Source organism: Epinephelus fuscoguttatus, linkage group LG18 (genome assembly GCF_011397635.1).
Source record: "Epinephelus fuscoguttatus linkage group LG18, E.fuscoguttatus.final_Chr_v1".
In the NCBI taxonomy this organism is placed as follows: Eukaryota; Metazoa; Chordata; class Actinopteri; order Perciformes; family Serranidae; genus Epinephelus; species Epinephelus fuscoguttatus.
This window is the reverse complement of record NC_064769.1, coordinates 326,495-349,619: the sequence shown is the minus strand read 5'-3', so window position 1 is coordinate 349,619 and position 23,125 is coordinate 326,495. Positions and strand designations below refer to the sequence as shown.

The window sequence follows — 23,125 nt, the reverse complement described above, 5'->3', positions numbered from 1 at the left end:
ATCTAAAGTGGTAGAGAAATGTGAAAAAGTGATAAATATTATGAGAAGCTTGGCTGGATGTGACTGGGGGCAGACAGAGGGGTCATGTTCAAAATATATGAAGCAATGATAAGATCAGCTATTGACTATGGGGGTTTTATTTATGTATCAGCTTTCGAATCAGTGCTTAACAAATTAGATGTGATTCAGGCCAGGGCACTGAGACTCTGCTCTGGGGCTTTTAGAACCTCACCGATCTCTGCTTTGCTTGTGGAAATGGGGGAAATGCCCTTGTCTCTAAGGAGAATTAAACTAGGTTTGCAGTACTGGGTCAAATTAAACTGCTCAGGTCAAGCATGTCCAGCTAAGTGCATACTACTAGGGTCATGGGAATCTGGCGGAGGGGCTAAACGGCAACCATTTTTTAATACTGTTAATAATAATAATAATAATAATAATAATAATAATAATATATAGTGCTGTTGGTTTTGAGAAGACAATGAGGCTCCGAACCGGTGGAGGGCAGTAATACACCAAGACGCGTCTACGCTGCCGGAAAATCCACAGAAGAAGAAGAAGAAGCCGCCGCCGCCGCCGCCGCAGAAGAAGAAGAAGAAGAACGCTTCGGTCGGTGAGCGGTGGTTTGAATTTCAGTTGGATGTTATTGTTGATGGTGATTACCCCGCCAGTCAGTTTGGTTGTCAGTATTTGATATAACATTGACTCATCTTAAACTGGTAAGTTTACATTGACTTTATTGAGGAATGGAGATTTTAAAAAAGAGCGAGTTAATATGACCATGTAATCGTAAAATAGCACCTAAAAGTTACCCTGCCATTAAAGAGATTTTGGCCGAGTAAGCCGTGGTAGCATGGTAGCATTGGTATGCAGCCGTTATGTCAAGAAACAGGCTACAGCATTATGCTTGAGTTAAAGTAGCTTTATATTGAGCCCGACGCTCCGCGCGTTAACGTTTTCGTGACTTGGTCTCATAGACTTTACATTGTCCGGTGTTTCGGATTTACTCGGGACCATGTTAACTACCGACTTTCAGCGAGGATCATGGGAAGTCTCAGAAAGAGAACATGTAGCTGTCCTCGCGAAAGCCTCTTTATTTAATTTTTCATTACAATATCAAAACATAGCCAACCCGATCCGTCTTTGGACTCTTCTTAGAGGAACCCAGTCACGTACTAACACTCAGTCGCGGTTTGAATTGCACCTCTTGTAACGGAATGTTGGAAACGGGAAGAAAGCAAGTTGCTTTTCCTGTAAACTTAACGCATAGGGTGAATTCAGGTAATGTGGGACAGTTTTTGGTAGATGCTCCGGTAGACTTATATAAAAACTATTTACTTGCTCCAATGATGTTTCATTAAATCATTTTAGGCCTTATTAACATTTTATGTTTGAATTCAGTGGGAATACAATCTTTTTTTAGAAGCTACACACCTTCAAACATAACATGACACCCTCTTTCGTTCGAGCAGCATGTTCAGGTAATGTGGGACAGTTTGTTTGGTAAAGTGGGACAGTCATTCTTAGATTTAAAAAAACAGGCCTCTTTGCGGTGAATACAAATCATTTCAATTAACAGTTAACAATTAAAGTTAGGGTACTTTTCAAAGACAAACCAACAGCTGCTGGTCACCTTCTACCGCTCCACCATCGAGAGTGTGCTGCTGACGCAGTGCATCTCCCTGTGGTATTGTGGATGTTCGGCTGCAAACAAAAAGGTCCTGCAGTGGGTGATAAAGATTGAACTAACATTGATTTTTAATAACTGCATGATGTATTTTTGTATGAAATTATTTATTAATTAAGAATTTTTTATTAATTAAGAACAGATAATAGGAAATAACAGGAAACAGAAGAGAACAGAAAAACAGTAACGTCTTGCTAAAAATATCCAGTTTTATCACCACAAAATCATGAATGTCTTGCTTAAAATGTCCAATTTGATCAAAACAAAATCGTCAATGTCTTGCTAAAAAATGCTATCGCCACAAAATCATGAACATCTTGCTAAAAATAAACAGTTTTATCGCCACAAAATTATGAACATCTTGCTAGAAATAACCAGTTTTATCAACCCTGACCAACCCTGACTAACAGTGTAGAGTCTTGCTAGGCATAAATTTATGAAACAGAAGATTAAAACACTATTTCTGAATATTTTCAAAGTGGTAACGTTGTGAAAACACTGATATACACCCACAACTGTGACAGATTATGTTTAAATGTGCTCTGTATTTGTGTCGACAAAGCATTGACTGCTTGCTAGCTAACACGAGATAGCTATCAATGTTACCTATAGCTAGCTAAATGAAATGATGGAGTAGGCCTAGTTGTAGTTCTACAAAGGTTAAAGCTTAGGAGGGTTAGGGTTAGGGCCAGTTTTATAGCATAAATAAAGCATAACACGCTGTCCCACTTTACCTGAACAATGCCGTCCCACATTATCTAACATGTTCAGCTAATGTGGGACAGTGACATAAATCATGTTTTCATAAATACAAAGGATTATTTTACACTTTTTTTCTCCTGTTCCTCAACCAGTGTTTAACCTACTTCATTATGAAACAGAAGTATAGGTTCTTACCTAATTTAAATTTCATTAAAAGCCTTAACATTGAAAAATTGAAACCCACTTGCTGCTGAACTTATCAAGCGTTTGCGCTGTGCAGACCTCCTGTGAAGATAGGCCACGCCCACTCTGATGATGTCAGACCAACCCAAACCATTGTTTAGTGGCAAGAAGTGTTGTAGCAACAATTCAAGATCAGTTTTGATCATTGTGTATTGATTTTGACCATATTAAATCATCACAATGCATAAACGTCCCACATTACCTGATGTCCCACATTACCTGAATTCACCCTACCTGTAATAACATTTCTCAATAGGCCTACTCAGTTTCGTCTTAGGCGCCTGTTAAAATAAACATATGCCACATTAAAGACGAGGCTGAAGTTGGCTTCCTAGTCACAGCTTCCAATTGGAATTTCTCAGTCCACCTTAAATCTCGCATAACGCCTGTAGATGGCGGTATTCAGTCATTTTCAGGCCAATTCATGAACTGAAAAATTGAACAAATACAGGGGGGATGAAATAAGAATGATCAGTAGAGTGCAACTGTCCTAAATTTTGAGCATTTTAACTGTAGTATATTTTTCTTATTGTCTTTACTCATAGCAAACGGAATGTTCAAAACAGGAAGAGAGCAGGTTGATTTTCCTGTAAATATAACTCATATCTGTAATAAATTATCTAAATAAGCCTACTCAGTTTCATCTTTGGTGCCTGTTTCAATAAATATACCACATTAAAGAACCATCCAGTCCGTTGAAAGGTAAAAAGGCAGCATTTTCACGGGATTTGAACTCACTTCATCATGAGAAAAAAAGAGAGATGGATGATAAACGACGTGCGCCACTATCACCGCATTCACTGTGGGGCAGATACTCTAAAAGTCCGACAGCATACAGCCAGTAGTGTCTTAAAATTGGTAAGTAGCCAGATCAACTTGTGACCACATTGTCCATGCACTTTGGAACATTTTACCACCTGACTGGTTTCCAATACAAAAAGCAGCTGTTTGAATCCAGTTAGCTCATAAACATAACATTTATTATAGTGCTACAGATTAATAAAGCCAATATTCATATAATCACGTGGAATTAGTTTATTTTAAATGAAGCAATAAAGCAGCAGCTGTATCTGAGGAGGTGCACGTTAGGCTGTGGTGTAGGTTACAGCGTAGGCTCTAAGTTGATGTGGAGCCTACGCCGGCCGTAGCTACGGCGTTGATTCAACGCAGAAGTATAAATGAACTTTTACAGCTCAAAACCCACATTACAATATCAAACTAAGTACCTTCCTTAAGGCCATTTGACTCTATTGTAAACCATTGGTACTTTCATGTCAGTCTTGTTTAACAAGTCTTTAACCCATGTATAGTATTTACATTTAGAGAGTTATTGGTCACTATCTTGATTTCTCATGAATTGCTTTAGTGAGTGATCTCTTCAGACTAGTACTGTTACTGTTTTTGGGCTGATGGGTCCAGAAAGCCTCCATTGTAGGTAGTTCTACTGAGAAAGACTCCAGGGGCCGGTTGCACCAACAGGGCTTACGCCTGGTCTTAAAGCAGCTGCAGGGAACTGTAATTAGGGACAGAAGCAATCCATTGGACGTATATAATGACGAGGAGCTGATTGAGAGGTTTTGATTCGGTAGGAGAGATCTGTTTGAACTTACTGAAAAGCTGTCACCGGATTTACAGTTTGTGTTGGGCCGCAACATGCAAAGCCATCCAAACCAGTTAAGGCAGGGGAATCTTTCCACTTCTTCCTCTTCAGCCTCTGTACGAAGGCAGCCAGAGTCTGAACATGTATCGATGTGCCCCATTATCTCTGCCCATACTAACTGTTCTATCTTATTTCTGTTTTTCCGCTGTGCTGGCTGTACAGCTCGATTAATTTTCTAATTTCAATGTCGGTATAATTACCCTTTAATTTTCATTGATCCTCCATGTTTTCTTCAAATCTTAAACTGTAAATAAACTGTCAACACAGATGAGAGGGGCTGTCAACTGTCAACTGTCAAGCATGCGGGGTGAATCAGCGGCGCATCATTTGACTTCACCGCGCTCCTCTAGGCAGGCCACTGTGGATGTGCACAGCTAAAACTGGCGTAGGTAAGACCAGGCGTAAGCCCTGCTGATGCAACCGGCGTAAGTCCGCTCCTTAAGACAGGTCTTAACAAAGACCGTCTTAGGAGTTACAACCAGGCGTAGTAAAGCCTACAGTTGGTGCAACCTAGGGTTGGGTAACGAAACTCGGTACTTTTTGTACTTGGTATCGATTCACGTCGATACTACCAAGCACCGATTCACTTAAAATGAAACGGTTCCAAATTTCGGTACCTGAGGTGGAGGTGGAGCGAGAGCGCATGACTCGCACCTCAGACTCAGCAGCAATGGCAACAAAAACAATGTGCAGACAAAAGTTAACATGCAGCAGTGTTCCTAAATGTTCTCAATAAAATGTTGAAACTGAGAAGTTTAGACTATGGGCCCGAACTACGCATAGTGCGTCCAAATTCACACCCGTTCTTCTCTGTGGATTTTCTCTGTGACCGTGCGTCATAGCGAGAAGCCACGCATATCAGCGGAAACAGCAGAATAGTAGCTTTCCGACAAGGCCAAGATAATCCAATGTTTTCACAGTGAAAAATTACAATAAAATGATGTATAACAGAGCTTTCATACAGCTTTGCACACACTTTACTCTTGGATGGAATACTTGTGAATGCAGGCTCGCACAGAAATGCCACGCATATCACATGAAAGCGCAGGACCACACACATCATTGTGCTGTCATGCTCTAAGTACAGATCAGTTGTCTACAAAATAAAAACTTGACGAATTTCCTTAAAGCCCATTACACAGATCGTGTTGTCAGTCACTTCATATAGTGAGGAATATTGTATCTTACCACGTCTTAAGCTTGCGTGTGTTTCTCCCTGTCTATCCACATTTGTAGTCCGGCTTTCAAGATGCAAATATCTCCATATTGTCCAGTTGACACTCCATCAAACTTTGTATGACAAGACCAGCCACTTCACCTTTGCGCACCCAGACAACTGCAGCCTAATGCATGCTGACAGGGCCTTAGTCACCATATACATTGAGGGGGACACGTGCCCCCCCAGCAATGCCCAAAATGTCTCCCTAATATATAACTGAAACTGAAAAACAAACATTATCTTGGAGGACGTCATTGCACTTGGCTGACTATTTTTGTATTATCTTAGATGTAAATATTGCATGTTTCTTTCAGATAAAACACATTTTTGACTTGTGAATGAGTCAATGGAATTTCTTGCAATAATGAAAAAATACTGGCAAATATGTCCGCCTGGCACAAACCACATGTTTCGGACAACTATGAAGTGACAGAATGTCCCAGCATCGTGGTTCTTATATTGCCAGATTCCAGAGAGTCTCCCTTCTTCATATATGGCAGAATATGTCATTTTCCAACTTGCTATGCTGAGATACATGTAAAAATGTAAGAATTTAAGCACACTGATTTGTTTTATTTTCATTGATATAAAAATTAATATAAAATACAGGCACATAGAAGAACATGAAATGATGGAAAATCTGGTTAGCCGAGATTGTCCTGAAAAAAATAAGATATAGCATGTGTATGTAGCCTTTAGAATGATTGTGATATGAGCTTAAAAGTGAAGGCAGTAAAAATACCCCAAAAACGCCTAGGGCCCATAGGGTTAAAAAGCACCGAAATAAGGTACCGTTCGGTACCGGTACCGAATTCCAGATACCGGTACCGGTACCGTATCAGTTCAATTATGAACGGTACCCAACCCTAGTGCAACCGGCCCCAGAGCTTTAAGGTCCCTGTGCTATGGCTGATATGACATGAGTAGATCACAACACCTAGATGAGACGATGTAGTTTAAATCATCATTGATTACTGTATTTTTTAGGTATAAACAGCAAATGAGAAGAGTTAACGGAATAAAAGGTATTCAACTCCTATAAAGAGATTACTTGAAGGTTTGTTGTTTGATTGACTGAAGTATGGAATGTTCTTTGGAATCTTTCACAGTCAGACCTCAGCTGCAGTATTTTTCTGTTGTGGTCCTGGGCTGTGTGTTGGAGGCGATGCGTCATGATTCATCTGCAAGTCGCCGAAAGGGCAAAACCCCTCAACGTCGCTCCCCGCTGCTGGCCCCAGGGACCTCTGGTTCGACACCCCGGCCCCCAAGACGAAGTGAAGTTTCAAGTGAGAGTGACTGAAGTAGCGGGGCTGGCATTCCAACTGTTGATTATATTCCAGTCACAGAAATAAGTCACTGCTTTTATCAACACTAAATAAAACTAACAATTTTAAAAACATGTAAATTAGCTGAATTAGCATTTAACAACATGTCAATGTTGTTGAAGATAAAATTTGACTTGTCAAGTAGTGTCCTCAGTTCTTAGGAAGAAAGCCTACCTGTCCTGCCATGAAAATATACACTCAAAAACTCTACATCTGTTTTCCAGAGGAGCCCCCTGTAACTCCCAGGAAGAGAAGGTTTCGACCAGGGACCAAAGCCTTAATGGAGATCCGCAAGTACCAGAAGAGCACAGATCTTCTGCTTAGGAAAGGACCCTTCTCTCGCCTGGTGAGTCAAACAGCAGCAAACCTTGAGGAGAGTATGGTAGCTGTACAAAGTCTCTCTCCATGTGTGAACAGGAGTCAGACTTAGTAATAGGGCTTTTCCATTGGCACTTTGGCCATGCTGAGTGAAACCGTGTCACATCGATTTGTGTTTACTTTGTCAGTTTTAACATGGCCATCTCTGATGTATTACCAAAAGCACACCCGGCTGCCTCCAAGTGGGTATTGGTGATGTCTCACTGTTGTCCCACCCCTCTTCTCCCCCTGAATCAAGTGTGTGTTGCGAGATACAACTTAAGCCTAGTTCACATTACACGATTTTCACTGCAATTTTGACGCCACAGAGGATCTTGAGAGCCACCTTGGGTTGGAGGTGAGTTGGCAGATAATCTGCCACGAGGAGTCCTCATGTGTGAACAAGCCTATGGGCAAGTCGCCCCCTCATCTGTGACTGGGACTGGATATCTGGCATGCTAGAAAACTGGAGAAGGCTGACACGACTGACAAACAGCATCAGCCAATGATAGACAGGATATGTCCCACGTCAGCACGCAGGAGGACAGAAGAAATGTGAGGAGGACAAGCCGCAGTTGCCAGGTCCGCTTATTAGCCACGACTTTTTTAAAATTATTTATTTATTTTTTTTTTTTTTTAAGATTAATTTTTGGGCTTTTTGCTTTTAATTGACAGGACAGTGTGAAATGGGGAGAGAGAGAGAGTGGGGGGATGACATGCAGCAAAGGGTTGCAAGCCGGAATCGAACCTGCGACCGCTGCAGCGAAACATCGCCTCTGTACATGGGGCGCTGGCACTATCCACTACACTACCGACGCCCCTATTAGCCGTGACTGTGGGTCTGTTTTTAAAGAGGAGTTGCTTATTTGGGCTTGCTCTCTAAACGTCTACTTCCTCTCTCTTTATATATATAATATATGTGTGTGTATATCTGTCTAATAAGTTATTTAAATGCGTGATAGTCGCTTCTTTTGGGCTTGTTTCCATGGCCCTGGTTGCTTGTTTCTCTCCCAAGATCTGGCAACACAGCCGGCTGGCAAGCAGCAGCAACAACAATGGCGGCGTCCACAGGATCTTGGGGAGCTCATTGTGTTTGGACCCAGGATGATAAAGAATATCCATGCCTTTACTATGTGTGGTCTCCAAGTTTTGGTGACATCACTGCGTCATCTGGGGCTCTGTCGGCGACAGCTCAGTGGAGAAATCTTGTGGTGTGCACACAGGTTGTAACGCAGTTGGCGAGACTCCTGCTGACAGAAACACATGTCGCCAGGTGTGAACACTCAAAAGATTATGATAGTCTCCACGCTGCAAAATCAGGTTGAAAATCATGTAATGTGAACTAGGCTTTAGGTGTGTCTGTACAGGAGACCAGAGAGAAAGGTGTTTTTCAGAATCTCTGTGCGTCAGGCTTATAGTACTTTTGTAGCTTCTAATGGAATCTCTGGGGTTTGGAGTTAAGGTTCTCTCCTGACTCCCTGTTTGTGGATATCAGCTTTATTTTACTGTGGCATGGTCACTTTAAGCTGTACAGGGTCATATTGAGTTACTTTTAATAAAAACTCAATATTTCCTTACTTTGCTGATTTGCAATAAAAGCTTTTACATAAAAAGTAATGGGGAAAAATTATTGTGAAGAAAAGCAAACATCAAAATTAACGGGGGACTTAAGTCATGGATCAGCCCGCTGCTTTTAAACATCACTCAAGACAAGCCGTCATCAGTTAAAGATACACCTTCAAGGAGGTAGCCCTGTTGTAATGGAAACGCATATCCCTGCCACGCTTGGCTGATGGCCCACGCCAAGCCAAGCCAGCCCATGATTGTCTAAGTGATACTAGTTGTCCTCCATCCACAACTTGATTAACTTGGCTGTGAGGCATTCAACATTGCCCTGCTGGAAAAAAAACAATCCCCACACCCCACCCCCCCCTTTTTTTTCTTCAGGATGACCTTGTATGTGGCTTGATTCATGCATTGTTCATTAAGACAAATCTGCCCAATTCCAGCCTTGCTAATGCACGCCCAGATCACTTCCCATCCTCCACCAAATTTTACAGTGGGTACGACACATTATGGCTTCTAGGCCTCTCCAGGTCTCCGTCTAAGCATTAGACGACTAGGTGTTGGGTGGTGATGTTGGGCAAAGCTGAAATTTGGACTCATCAGAGAAGATGACCTTACTCCAGTCGTCTATGGTCCAATCTTTGTGGTCTTTTGCAAACCTCAGCCTGGCTCTTCTTTTTCTCTTACTGATGAAGGGCTTTTTTCTAGCCTTGCACGACTCAAGCCCTGCCTCTAGGACTCATTCTGTTTTGAACTGTCCTCACTGTGCACTCTGCCCCAGCTGCCATTGGTCATTCTGTTTCTTGGTCACTTGATTTAATCTTACAGTTGTTTGGTGGTATTTGAAAGAGTTGGCGGTCATCCCAGTCACTAAAGAGTCATTTTCCAATCTGCCTGTCTGTAGCTTTATCGTGCCATATGTCTGCTGCTTGACCTCAGTCTTGTGGACTGCTGTCTTTGAAATTTTAAAGATGGAAGCAACCCAGGGTCCGACGTTAAGGTTTTTTCCTACTTGCCCTTCCAGGCAAGTACTTAAATCTACTTGCCCATCTAAATTCTTACTTGCCCTGCCTAAGAGGTTCTTTTTCTGGCTGTGTGGTGCATATTTTCGCTCATGACTTATGTCTTACGTCAGCAGAGATGCTCAGCCAATGGAGGCAGCAGCACATAAAAAAAGCAGCACACTGCAACTGGCCCCTCTGAGGACAGAAACAGGAGAGGAAATACACGATTACGGGCCTGGAATTAAGATATTTTTAGGGCAAGGCCACTTTTGCCTTTGATAAATACAAATTTATTGGGGCATCACAGCCAAAATGTGGGGCACCAAGGCCAAAACCAATGGCGCAATAACAATATGTGCTAACTACATTGAATGAAGACAAAACAATATATGTGTTGAAAAACAGTACTGAGTTTATTAAAACTGGGTGTGCATGACTGGGGATATGTCTCGTTTCTTGTTGTTTTGATTCATGTCCCTTATTTTTTAAGTCTTTGAAATCTCTTTATTCTTTTGTTATCTCCTAGTTATTAAGAAATTATTAGAAAAAGAAGATTCTTTATTGTCCTTTCTCAGCACATTACATACATTGAAACTAAATTTGACCTCTGCATTTGACCCATCCTACTGTATACACACAGTGCATACGCAGTGCAGCGTCTGGGGACCAACTCCAGTTCTTTTGCCAATGCCAGTGGTCAGGGTCACTGACAGGAGTATTCACCTAACATAGCCTACATATCTTTAATTATTATATAATTATTTATATGTTTCTATGTATATTTTTTAAATAAATCCCCAATATTTTATTTGACTTTCAAAAAATCCTCTTCCTTCATTTAATTTGACAATGTTTATTGTATTGTATTATGTGTATTAATTCTCTACAGGATCTTGTATGTTCTTTAATGTGTGTTCAATTTATTGAAAGAAAAGAAAAAAAAAAACGTTTTGGTGAACCCTGCAGCAAAGTGAACCCTCTTCCTCAGAGAGGATCTTTGCCTCCCAGTTTGTTCCTGGCGGCAGAGCAAAGTGAACCATCTTTCTTCTCAGAGGATCTTTGTCCCATGAGAGTAGGCACTAACAGCTGCTCTCCGTGTCCGCATTTTAAACAAATTTCGCTGGCGATTTGACAGTCGCTAGAAGCACATTATGACCCTTTGTAAAAGTTTCTGTGTTGGTACCTGTGTTGTACATGAGCTAACGTTAGCGGCTAAGGACTGAGAGGCTGTCCGGTATATAAGTGTGTGTGTGTGTGTCTGTCTGTCTGTCTGAGGAGTGTCAGTACATTAACTTGTTAGCCGTAGCCTTGCTGTTTGTCATGTTAATGTTTAAAAAAACAGGGCATGCTACACTGGCCATATAGGTAGGAGGGGCATTACGGTCACACTCCGGGGCATCCACGGCACTGGCCGTTTGGTCGTGGTATAATTCCTGCCCTGCGATTAGGGGAAAAAAAAAAATCCGAGTCGGTGCTGCTTGCCCGATTGGGCATGTCTGCGCAGGGTCTGCTGGCCCGCCGGCTATTTTTACTTGCCCCAGGCACTCGGGCAACCGTTAATGTTGGACCCTGCAACCTGATGCTCACTATATCCCTCTGCCAGAAAAGCCAGAATTGAACACTCTTTCCTCACATACAACTTTTCTTTTCAAATTTTTTTTGACATGGTCAACTACTTTTGAGGAACGACAAGCACTGTTATTGCCATTCTGCTGGTCCCATTGCAAAAGGATAGTGATGACCACAGTCATGGTTTGTATATTTTGCCTCGCTAAACAAGATTTGATTCAGGTGATCACCTGGGGTCTCATTTACAAACATTGCGTACACACAAATAGGGCTGAGTCCGTGTACATGTACTACATAACTCCACATGTGTTCATTCATAGTTTTGATGCCTTCAGTGAGAATCTACAATGTAAATAGTCATGAAAAGAAAACGCATTGAATGAGAAGGCGTGTCCAAACTTTTGGCCTGTATATATATATAATAGGGGTGTGCCATATCATCTCATTCACAATAACACTGGTAGATTTTTTTAATTTCATATGAAAAATACATATCCTGATATTTGCGATATTTGGACTTGTTCACATATTGACGTCATACCGTTCCCCACGGCAACAACAAACATGGCTGAAAGCAAAATAATTAGCGACTGCGGTAGTTTCAAAAAGAGGAGCAGCTTTAGTGGTGTGGAATAAACTGAGGTGTCGTTAGGCCTGGGCATCCTTAATGTTTTATCAACAGTCCGGGACTTCTCAGACTCTATAAGTGAGTTACTGTGAGTTACCCACTCTGCAAAGGGAACTCATTCAGAGCATCCACAGACAGCAGCACAGCATCTCTGGCTCTTCTCTCCTGCCATGCGCAAACAGCAGTCAGTTTTGTAAAGTGATTAAAGGGATAGTGCACCCAAAAATGAAAATTCAGCTATTATCTACTCACCCATATGCCGAGGGAGGCTCTGGTGAAGTTTTAGAGTACTCACAACATTTACGGAGATCCGAGGGAGAAGTGGAGAGCAGCACAACTGCACACCTAATGGCTGACGGCGACCCAGATTAAAACGTCCAAGAACACATAATTGAAACCACAAAATTTCTCCATACTGCTTGTCCGTAGTGATCCAAGTGTCCTGAAGCCCCCACATAAAAAGTTGTTTGGATGTCATTTGAACTCTGTTTATAGCCTCATTGTAGCCTGTACCTCTAACTGCCTCTCTGTGGACCGTGCTCACCTGTGTGTGCTTGCGCGCGAGACCAGTGAAAGCACATGAACACATGGGGCGTCGGTAGCGTAGTGGATAGTGCCGGCGCCCCATATACAGAGGCAATGCCTCGCTGCAGTGGTCGCGGGCTCGACTCCTGCTCGCGACCATTTGCTGCATGTCATCCCCCCACTCTCTCACTCCCCCAATTCACTCTCTCCTGTCATAAAGGCAAAAGCCCAAAAAAATAATCTTTAAAAAATAAATAAATAAAAAACAAGGCACATGAACACACATGAAGGTGGTGCCCATGTCTCACGGTCGCGCAAGCGCACACACGTCAGCGCAGTGTACACAGAGACAGTTAGAGGTACAGGCTACAATGAGGCTTTAAACAGAGTTCAGATGACGTTTTTCCAAACAACTTTTTGTGTCGGGGCTTCAGGACACTTGGATCACTACGGACGAGCAGTATGGAGATATTTTGTGGTTTCAATTATGTGTTCTTGGACGTTTTAATCTGGGTTGCCGTCAGCCATTAAGTGTGCAGTTGTGCTGCTATCTACTTCTCCCTCGGATCTCCGTAAGTGTTGTGAGGACTCTAAAACTTCACCAGAGCCTCCCTCGGCATATGGGTGAGTAGATAATGGCTGAATTTTCATTTTTGGGTGCACTATCCCTTTAAAAATAATCTTTGTTCAGTTTTTACTGAATATTTGAAGGTAAACTGGTCAACATGTAAAACTATATCACTTATTTTGTTGCAATACTGTTTTCTTAAGTTGATAGTAAAATATTATGTATTTTTTACTAATTTGTCATATCATCAAGAATATCAGTATTGCAAAATTACCCCGAAATATTGTGATATTATTTTAAGGCCATATCGCCCATCCCAAATATATACTGGTAGTGTGTTATACTATGGATATATTTAATATTTCAATATTACTTAGTATTTCAGTTCTTTTATTTTACTATAACGATAGTGTATTATAGTATGTTCTTTTTATTGTATATTCTGAAGATATATATATCGTATTCTTACAGAACATGTTGGGGTTTATTTTTTTATTGAGACATTTTATTTCTCTTCTTGTGTGGTATATGTATCACTGTGCTTTTACCGCTCCCCTGCCTGCGTATAACCTGCTGCTGTAACGAAAGAATTGGAGCATTAGATCTATTTGCCTGTCTGTCTGCCTGTTGATCTGAGTATCTATAGGTGTATTTATGTGTCTATCTGAAGGTTCAGTGTGTAAGAAGTATTGTCACATACACTATCAGATATTAATATTTACTTTCAACATATTGTACCACAATAGCCAGAATCATAATTATTATCCGCAGCGAGGGTCCTAAGGACAGAGGGATGTCGTATGCCTGTGAGCCCTGTGAGGCAAATTGTGATTTGTGATATTGGGCTTAATAAATAAAATTGATTGATTGATTGAAGTGCGTAAAATTTAGGGCATTTAGTGGCATTTAGCAATGAGGATTTCACATTGCAATCAGCTGCAACATCTCCTAGTTAGAATTCCTTCAATCTTACATGTTCAGGAGGTTTTTACCAGGAGCTTCATTATCACAATCAGCAGAGGTTTGTTTCTCTCCAAATCAAAGAGACCAGGGGCCTCAATTATAAAACTGCACAGGAAAGTTGACTAAAGGTGACATATGAACAAAGCACAGGAAACTGCTTAGGAACAAAAATATCCTGATTTATAACACAGTGCGCATGCATGTCCCATGCTGGTTTCCATTTATAAATCACAGGCATCTTGAAATTTTGGGCAGGTGAGAGTGTGTCTTGCCACCACCCATAGGTGCCTACAAATGGCCAGTGAAACGCCCTTAATTGATATTCATCAACAAGAACCTGCATGAAGAAGAGCATGGCAAATGTAACAAGTAAAAGGTAAAAAAACAAAATTCCAGAATATGTGAAGTTGAAGCTCTTGTTGGGAAGGTTGATAACAAAAAGACAACGTTGTTTGGTGGACTCAATATGGGCATTACTAAAGCCTAGTTCACATTACACGATTTTCACCGCGATTTTGACGTCGCAGAGGCTCTTGAGAGCCACCTTGGGTCATAGGTGAGTCGGCAGATAGTCTGCCACGACGAGTCCTCATGTGTGAACAAGCCTACAAGCAAGTCGCCCAGACATTTAGAGAGCAAGCCCAAATAAGCAACTCCACTTTAGAAACAAGCCCAAAGTCGCGGCTAATAAGCGAACCTGGCAAGTGACAATCAATCAATCAATCAATTTTATTTATACAGCCCAATATCACAAATCACAATTTGCCTCACAGGGCTTTACAGCATACGACATCCCTCTGTCCTTATGACCCTCGCAGCGGATAAGGAAAAACTCCCCAAAAAAACCCCTTTAACGGGGAAAAAAAACGGTAGAAACCTCAGGAAGAGCAACTGAGGAGGGATCCCTCTTCCAGGACGGACAGACGTGCAATAGATGTCGTACAGAACAGATCAGCATAACAAATTAACAGTAATCCACATGACACAATGAGACAGAGAGCGAGAGAGCGAGAGAGAGAGAGAGAGAGAGAGAGAGAGAGAAAAGGAGCCCGGTGTATTATAGGGGGGTCCTCCGGCAGACTAGGCCTAAGTCAGCCTAACTAGGGGCTGGTACAGGGCAAGTCTGAGCCAGCCCTAACTATAAGCTTTATCAAAGAGGAAAGTCTTAAGTCTAGTCTTAAATGTGGAGACGGTGTCTGCCTCCCGGACCGTAACAGGAAGATGATTCCACAGGAGAGGAGCCTGATAGCTGAAGGCTCTGGCTCCTGATCTACTTTTGGAGACTTTAGGGACCACGAGTAACCCTGCGTTCTCAGAGCGCAGTGTTCTGGTGGGATAATATGGCACTATGAGCTCTCTAGGATATGACGGAGCTTGACCATTTAGAGCTTTATAAGCAACCCTGCGGCTTGTCCTCCTCACATTTCTTCTGTCCTCCTGCATGCTGATATTGGACGTATCCCGCCTATCATTGGCTGATGCTCTTTGTCAGTCGTGTCAGCCTTCTCCAGTTTTCTAGCATGCCAGATATCCAGTCCCAGTCACAGATGAGGGGGCGACTTGCTCGCGTTTAAATAACTTATTAGATGGATATATCCGTCTAATAAGTTATTTAAATGCATGATAGTATGCCGGACTGGACTCACTTCTTTTGGGCTTGTTTCCATAGCCCTGGTTGCTTGTTTCTCTCCCAAAATCTGGCAACACTGAGAAGCTGGCCAACAAGCAACAACAACAATGGCAGCGTCCAGAGGATCACGGGAAGCGCTTTGTGTTTGGACCCAGGATAATAAAGAATATCCCTGCCTTTACGATGTGTCGTCTCCAAGTTTGGTGACATGACCATGTTATCTGGGGCTCTGTCGGCAACAGTGTGGTGGAGAAATCTTGTGGTATGCACACACAGGTCGTAACGCAGTTGGCGAGACTCCCGCTGACAGAAACACTAGGGCTGTAGTCTCTTGGTCGACTAGTCGATTATTTGGTCGCTATGCTCTCGTCCAACCAAATTCACATTAGTCGAATAATTGCTGTGTTACTTTCATGAGGAGAAAAGTGCTACATCAACAGCTTTCCAGGATTAATCCATTATTTCCTGCGGCTGGACAGGCTAAGTTACCTGGGAAAATGGGGGTGTTTTCAAAACACCCCTGTTGTTGACAGAAAGTTGGACTCGCCCACCCTCACGCTCAGCGTCACAGTGACGCAGACCTCCTGTCTGTTTCTGTAAACTGAAACCATTTCCCTTAGTGGAAGCAAAGCTTGTATTTATTTGTATTTCACAGGTAAGAAACAAGAGATTGTGAAGACAGTAAAGCCTCCACTAAAATAGCATTTTAAGTCTTGTGTGTGATCTATCCCTCAGGGATTCGTATGAGCCGAGGAAATCTCAGCTTGTCGCTAGGCTAATGTATACCATGTAAAATGCCATAGGTTAGCGCTAATAACATAAGCATGTTGTATTTGCTTGGAAAACGTGTTTAGTATAACAGTTGTTTTGTCGGTAACCCTTGTGAGTTGTAATGGAGCCAAATTATGTACCGTTACCTTTGTTAAATGTTGCTGTTGTCCCTGGTTTTATATGAGGAGAGGAAAAGATCGCTAGACGCTAGGCTAGTTTATACAATGTAAATTGCCATAGACTTGTACTAATAACCTTAGCATGTTGTATTGGTGGGGGAAATGTGTTCAGATAAAGACAAGTGTTGCCTGTCAGTTCTGTGATTTATAGTGAAGCCAATTTGCGTACTTGTGTTTGAAACTGTCTCTATTAAGCCATGTTTAATGTGAGTTTTGAATCAACTATATAAATAAAGTTTGATTTGAACTAAACTTTAACACAGTCCTCCACCGCAGACTAGTGTTTTGAGGTGTAACTGCAGAGTGACACAGACACACCACTGCAGAAGTAAAAATAACGTGCAGATTTTTTTTCCCCCACTACTAATTGATTAGTTGAAGATTATGTGCGACTTTAGTTGACCAAGATTTTCTTTGGTTGACTACAGCCCTAAGAAACACACATTGCCAGGTATGAACACTCAAAAGATTACGATAGTCTCCGCGACGCAAAATCAGGGTGAAAATCGTGTAATGTGAACTAGGCTTAAGGCTAAAAATGCAGCGGAGTGGCAGCCTTTGGCAGATGCTGTAAATGCTGCTGCCTCAGACTGTTTCAGAAGTCAGGAAGAGGAAGTCCGATATTAAGGTGTTTAGGCTAATTGCAGTGATTTATTGAGACAGGAAACCGAGGGATGTTTCGAGCTGACTGTCAGACAGTTTCAGTGACTGAGACAAACACTCTAAATGGGGGATACAGATGTCATAGCTGTTTGACAAACAATCTGATTTTGTTGCTGGCGCGTCTGGCAACCCCCAAAAAGGGAATGCCTGTGGTGTCCACAGGCAGCTGCTCTCTCCTTATACTTCCTGACTGATTTTTCTCTAGTTTTGTGTTCTACTAGTGTCCTTGTCACTACTGATAGCATGAGGCGGTACCTGTAGCCCAATCAGGTTGCACAGGTAGTCCAGCTTCTCCAGGATGGCAGCATGGTTTGCTGTGTCTCCCAGTACAGTCTCAAGAGCATGGAGAAAATAGCAGGAGACCGGCCGTTACACAAGGAGAGCTGGACTGTAGAAGGGCATCAACCCAGCAGCATGAGCAGTGTCTGCTCCTTTGTGTGAGGAGGAACAGGAGAAGCACTGCCAGAGCCCTACAAAGTGGCCTCCAGCAGGCTACTGGTGTGCATGTTTCTGACCAAACTGTCAGAAACAGACTCCATGAGGGTGGCATGACGGCCCGACATCCTCTAGTGGGACCTGTGCTCACAGCCGCTCAGCTCAATTCACATTTGCCAGAGAACACCAGAATTGGCAGGTCTGCCACTGGCACCCTGTTCTCTTCACAGATAAGAGCAGGTTCACACTGAGCACATGTGACAGGCATGAAAGAGTCTGGAAATGCCGTGGTAAACCATATGTTGCCTGTAACATCATCCAGCGTGCCTAGTTTGGCATCAGGTCAGCTATGGTCTAGGGAGGCATCTCTTGGAAAGGTTGCAGAGACCTCCATGTCATGACTGTCCAGGAGCTCACTGATGCCCTGATCCAGGTCTGGGAGGAGATTCCCAGGATACCATCTGCCAACTCATCAGGGGCATGCCCAGATGTTGTCGGGAGTGCATACAGGCACGCGTGGGCCGTACGCACAAATGAGTTACATAATGAGTTGCCGTGATAAAATTCACACAATTTGGATTAGCCTGTGACTTCAATTTTTTACTTCGATTTTCGGTGAGATTTTGAATCTAGCCCTCAGTGGGTTGATGATTTTGGTTTCCATTGACCATTGTTACATCATTTTGTTCTCAACAAATTATACAACGTACATCAGTGAGGATTTTCAACTTGAATAATTCATTCACCAAGATATGTGTGAAGTGTTCCCTTAATTTTTTTTGAGCAGTGTAATTCCATAGTGTCTTGTTATATGGTTTGAGAATACACACAGTGTCTTAAAATAGCATTGTTTTGTGGTGCAATGTGTTTTTCTCACCCATGTAACTGCAGTCTTAGTTGATTAAAACTTGGTTCCTTGTCTTGTTTCAGGTTCGTGAAGTGTGCGAGAGTTTTTCCAGAGAAAGTCTCAGATGGCAGGTCTACGCTCTACTGGCCCTGCAGGAGGTAAGCAGTTGCCTCCACCACCAAGCTAACAATCTGTCTTTGTTAGCAGGGCAAATGATTCAGTGGATAAATGTAGTGTTTACTTCTGTGAAGCATACATAAAATACCTCAGACAAGATTGAGATTTAGAATATCACTCAAGGATAACAGTATAAATTGTTGGGGTGGGGGAAAGAATTGATTCTTAGATGCATCATGACATGGACGATTTGGCATAGATTCATAAATGTCAATAATCAACTATCTAAATGATTATTAAGATAAGATAAACTTTATTGTCCCAAGCGGGAAATTTGTTTTGGGTACATAGCGACAAAGCTACATAGCAGATGAAACCATCATATACAAACAAGACACACAGTAGACAACCATGTAGTACGCAAGGCGCAGATTTGAATAACATAATAGTGCAATTAGGACTACTGGATGAAATAAATGCATCAACTTTATCATCTCAGGTAAGGCAAAAAGAATAAAAGCTCCTTAAGTGCAAATAAATAGTGCAAATAAAATACAGTAGTGCAAGTGGATCCACAGCAGTAGGCCTCCCCACTACCCTAGTAGGGAGAGGGGAGGGGTGGAAGAGGCTATGACATCAGAAGTATGTATTTGTTTATTAAGTAGTGAGATGGAGGTGGGGATAAAGGATAGTTTAAAACGATTACTCTTACATCTGCTGGCTCTGTAGCACCTCCCCGACGGTAACTGTTCATATTCGAGAAAAAGAAAATGTGAGGGGTCACTCAGGATTTTTTTTGGCTTGTCTGAATACTGCACCCTCATATGCTGACTGAAGAGACGAGTTGGTGGTTTCCCCTACTAGTCTTACACTGACTGTAAGGGAGCCAAACCATACTGCCGTATCATATCTTATAATGCTTGCTACAGCATTGTAAAATGTTAACATGATCTCGGTTCGGACCCCAAACAGACGCAGCCTGTGGAGTGGTTGTTGTAGCCTCTTCAAGCTCTAAACTCTGGAAAATGCTCCAATCAGTGCTGATGAAGCAGCCCCTCAGTGTTTCTATACTGTCCTCAGTCCACTGGGCCTTGGTTGATTTCAGCACTGATTTATAAGCGGGCATATAGCTCAAATACGCTAGTGTTAACTTGTGATTCATCTTCACAAAAGGCAGTGGCACTGCTAGCTCCTTTTTAATTTGTCTTAATAATAAAATTTAGAATAGATAAAGGTTCCTGTTAAACAATTCAGGGAGTGGGATGAGCACATTTCAAGATTCATTTGGAATAATAAATGACAAAGAGTGAGATTCTCAACAAGAATTTCTGTCTAAACAAGATACAGAAAAACTTGTTAATGCTTTCATTTTCAGCAGGCTGGACTATTGTAACGGTGTCTTCACAGGCCTGAGTAAAAAATCAGTCAGACAACTGCAGCTCGTCCAGAACGCTGCTGCCAGAGTCCTCACCAACACCAAGAGAGTGGAGCACATTACACCAGAGCTTAAGTCACTGCACTGGCTTCCTGTGTGTCAAAGGATAGACTTTAAAATCTTGTTACTTGTCTATAAAGCACTAAATGGTCTCGGGCCTAAATACATCTCTGATATACTTGTACGTTATGAAGCATCCAGACCCCTCAGATCATCTGGAACAGGTTTACTCAGTGTTCCCAGGATCAAAACCAAACAAGGTGAAGCAGCCTTTAGTTTCTATGCTCCCCGCCTGTGGAACAAACTTCCAGAATATCTGAGGTCGGCTGAAACTGTCAACTCATTTAAATCAGGGCTTAAAACATTACTATTTACTGCAGCTTACCAGTGAACTAGATATGTAACTTACTGTTAGGATAATCTGTAGCTATTGTTTTGATATTTGTCTGCTGTTGCTTTTGCTTTATGTTTGCTTTTTAAATGCATTTTCTGCACTGTTTTTCTTGCTTTTAGCTTTTGTTTTTAATGATCTATTGTTCCTTTAATGTTTTATCTTAACGTATTTCCCTTGTAAAGCACATTGAATTGCCTTGTGTATGAATGGTACTATATAAAAAAAATTGCCTTGCCTTGCCTTGCCATTACAGCAGCCGGGGGAGCGGGGGGGCATGGCTCTGCCTTGCTTTATGGATTACTATTTGTCTGCTCAGCTGAGGTATTTGGTATGTAGGTGTAACCCAGCCTATGAGGCTAAATGGAAAGACATTGAGTTATCTTTCATGGACATGCCTATTCAGACAGTTTTAGGTTGTCCCAAGAGATTTAGTGAAGTCTATCGACTGCAAAACCACTGTGTCGATTGTTCTTTGAAAGTGTGGTCAAAAGTGGTTAAAAGACTTCAACTTTACACAGAAATTGGACAGTTGAGCTGACCTGTGTTCCACCCACACTTCCTCCCAGGATCACTGGACCATAAGTTCAAACAATGGACTAGGCAGGGAATCACCTCTTTCTGCAGGATAATGAAAAATGGAAATTTAGTTGATTTTAAGGATTTAAGAAATTCTTATGGGTTAGGCAAGGATGATATTTACCGATATTTACAGATATTTACAGATCCACCACTTTTTTGGAAAAGAAATAAAGACCCCTGATCTAGCAGAACTCTCAAGAATAATACAAATATTTATCGATACTTATGATTCAAAAGGTACTAAAGAAATCATTATATAAGAGCTTTATTTCACTAAATAGGAACACAACAGATTATATTAGACAGCGCTGGGAAAAAGAAGCCAATATAGTAATGTGTATGCATATATATATATATATATATATATATATATATATATATATATATATATATATATATATATATATATGTATAGCATGGGCCTTGCTTTAGAGAGGTCGCCATGTATGTAAGGCAGCCTGAGCGGACAATCCAGCCAGCCAGAGAACACGTTTCGCATGTATAAATAAACCAACAAAGACAGCGGGAGGAAGGAAGAAGGAGGAGGAAATAGCAGTGTTAGTAGTTCATTGATGGAGAGTAGTGAAAAGTTTTTTTAGTTATAAAGTTTGCGAAAGTTTCCTCCTGATGATATATCTCCCCAACGATGGTAGCGCCGAATCCCATTCTGTGCAGCAAAATGGGAGCGGAGGATTCAGCCTCTCTTCTCGCCCGCTCAGTGTACTCCAGCTCTCATCTGTGTACTCCGGCTCAAACAGGTATGGCTCTGGATCTGTGTCTGCTACAAGAAACTCTTCAAAATCGCGTTCAAAGTCGTCCATTGCAGCTACTATAGTCCGGAGATATTGCTAGGCTAAATAAACAGTTTACAGGCTACGCTGTCAGTCAGTGTGCGGGCTGGAGATTGGTGGAGCAGAGAGGATAGGGGGTCCCCGCTAGGTATTGTAAACAAGTATGTGTGTATGAAGTGTGTGTGTTATGCCAGAAGAGTTTGAGTTTGGGACGGAGTCTTTTAGCCCCTGGAGTGTTACCGGAGTTTTTGGAGTGCTCAAATAAACTGGCCTTTTTCCTGAACGCCACTCTGGTCTCTGCTCGAGAGGGATTCATTACAATATCGTAACATGGTTTAGATTTCTAAATAAACATTTACCTTGTCACTAGATAGACCTACTCCTGAAAAACTCGTCTCTGCTCAAGGCTTTTTGTCCCTACGAGGCCACCGTCATTTACCCGACGGGAGGGGTGAGCGAGTAAGCCCTGCAATCTAGAATTTGACCACTGATGTCACTGTTTTCAACCCATTTTACACACTGGCCCTTTAATATTTCCAAGCTCAAAAAGTGTGTAATTTTTGTCGGACTGACAGCAGCCAAGAAAATGATTGCTACTTGCTGGAAGCCACCTCATTCTCTCACTATCAAATCTTGGACTGTTTCTTTTCTGGATGTCGTATATATGGAGCTTTCAACAGCCCGAATTAATGGTGCTAATGAGAGCACTCTAAATGCCTGGCATAGTACTGCTGATTCTCTGAAAGATATGCTGTAAGATGAATTTTTTACCACCTGCTCTCTCATCCCTGTGTCCCTGGATGTCAAGTTCCCTCTGTTTTGTTTTGTTTTGTATGTTTTTGTGTGTGTCCTGTGGGTGTGTGTCTGTGTCTGTCTATGTGTATGTATATTTTCAGGTTATGTATGCACTTTATTTTTATTTTTCAGGTTAACGATTTCTTTTCCTCATTGTTGTCTCTTCCGGCAATTATCCTCTTTTGTATTTTATTTTATGATTAATAATGATACTACTGCTGTGTTTTGTGGTATCCCATGACACGTTCCTTTGTCTTGGGCCCACTGTATGCCTACTGTGAAAATTGCGACTGTGTGCTGTAATGTTGAATCCCTGAAAGTCTTGGCATGCTTCTTTTTGACTTTTTGTCAAACTTTAATAAAAATTTGATCACATTAAAAATAAATCACCAGTGTGTCCTACACAGCTGAAAGTTTCTCACCACATCCACTAAATGGTGACAAAACTTTGTCATGCTGCAACCTATAGTCAATTC

General features: G+C 41.8%; 1 protein-coding gene across 5 annotated transcripts in view; it reads left to right on the top strand.

Moving 5' to 3' along the window:
• The first annotated feature begins 544 nt into the window (after window positions 1–544).
• LOC125905867 (uncharacterized) overlaps window positions 545–23,125 on the top strand; it is a 47,383-nt gene continuing 24,802 nt past the window's right edge. Inside the window, exons 1-5 of one of the 5 annotated variants that reach the window (XM_049604159.1) lie at window positions 599–610; window positions 6,496–6,533; window positions 6,618–6,794; window positions 7,058–7,179; window positions 18,622–18,696. In XM_049604159.1, coding sequence (XP_049460116.1) covers window positions 6,509–6,533; window positions 6,618–6,794; window positions 7,058–7,179; window positions 18,622–18,696 — 399 coding nt within the window. In that variant the 5' untranslated portion in view covers window positions 599–610; window positions 6,496–6,508. Of the gene's footprint in view, window positions 717–4,556; window positions 4,679–6,495; window positions 6,534–6,617; window positions 6,795–7,057; window positions 7,180–18,621; window positions 18,697–23,125 lie in introns of all 5 variants that reach the window. The other 4 variants (XM_049604158.1, XM_049604157.1, XM_049604161.1 and 1 more) reach the window with 4 other exon arrangements.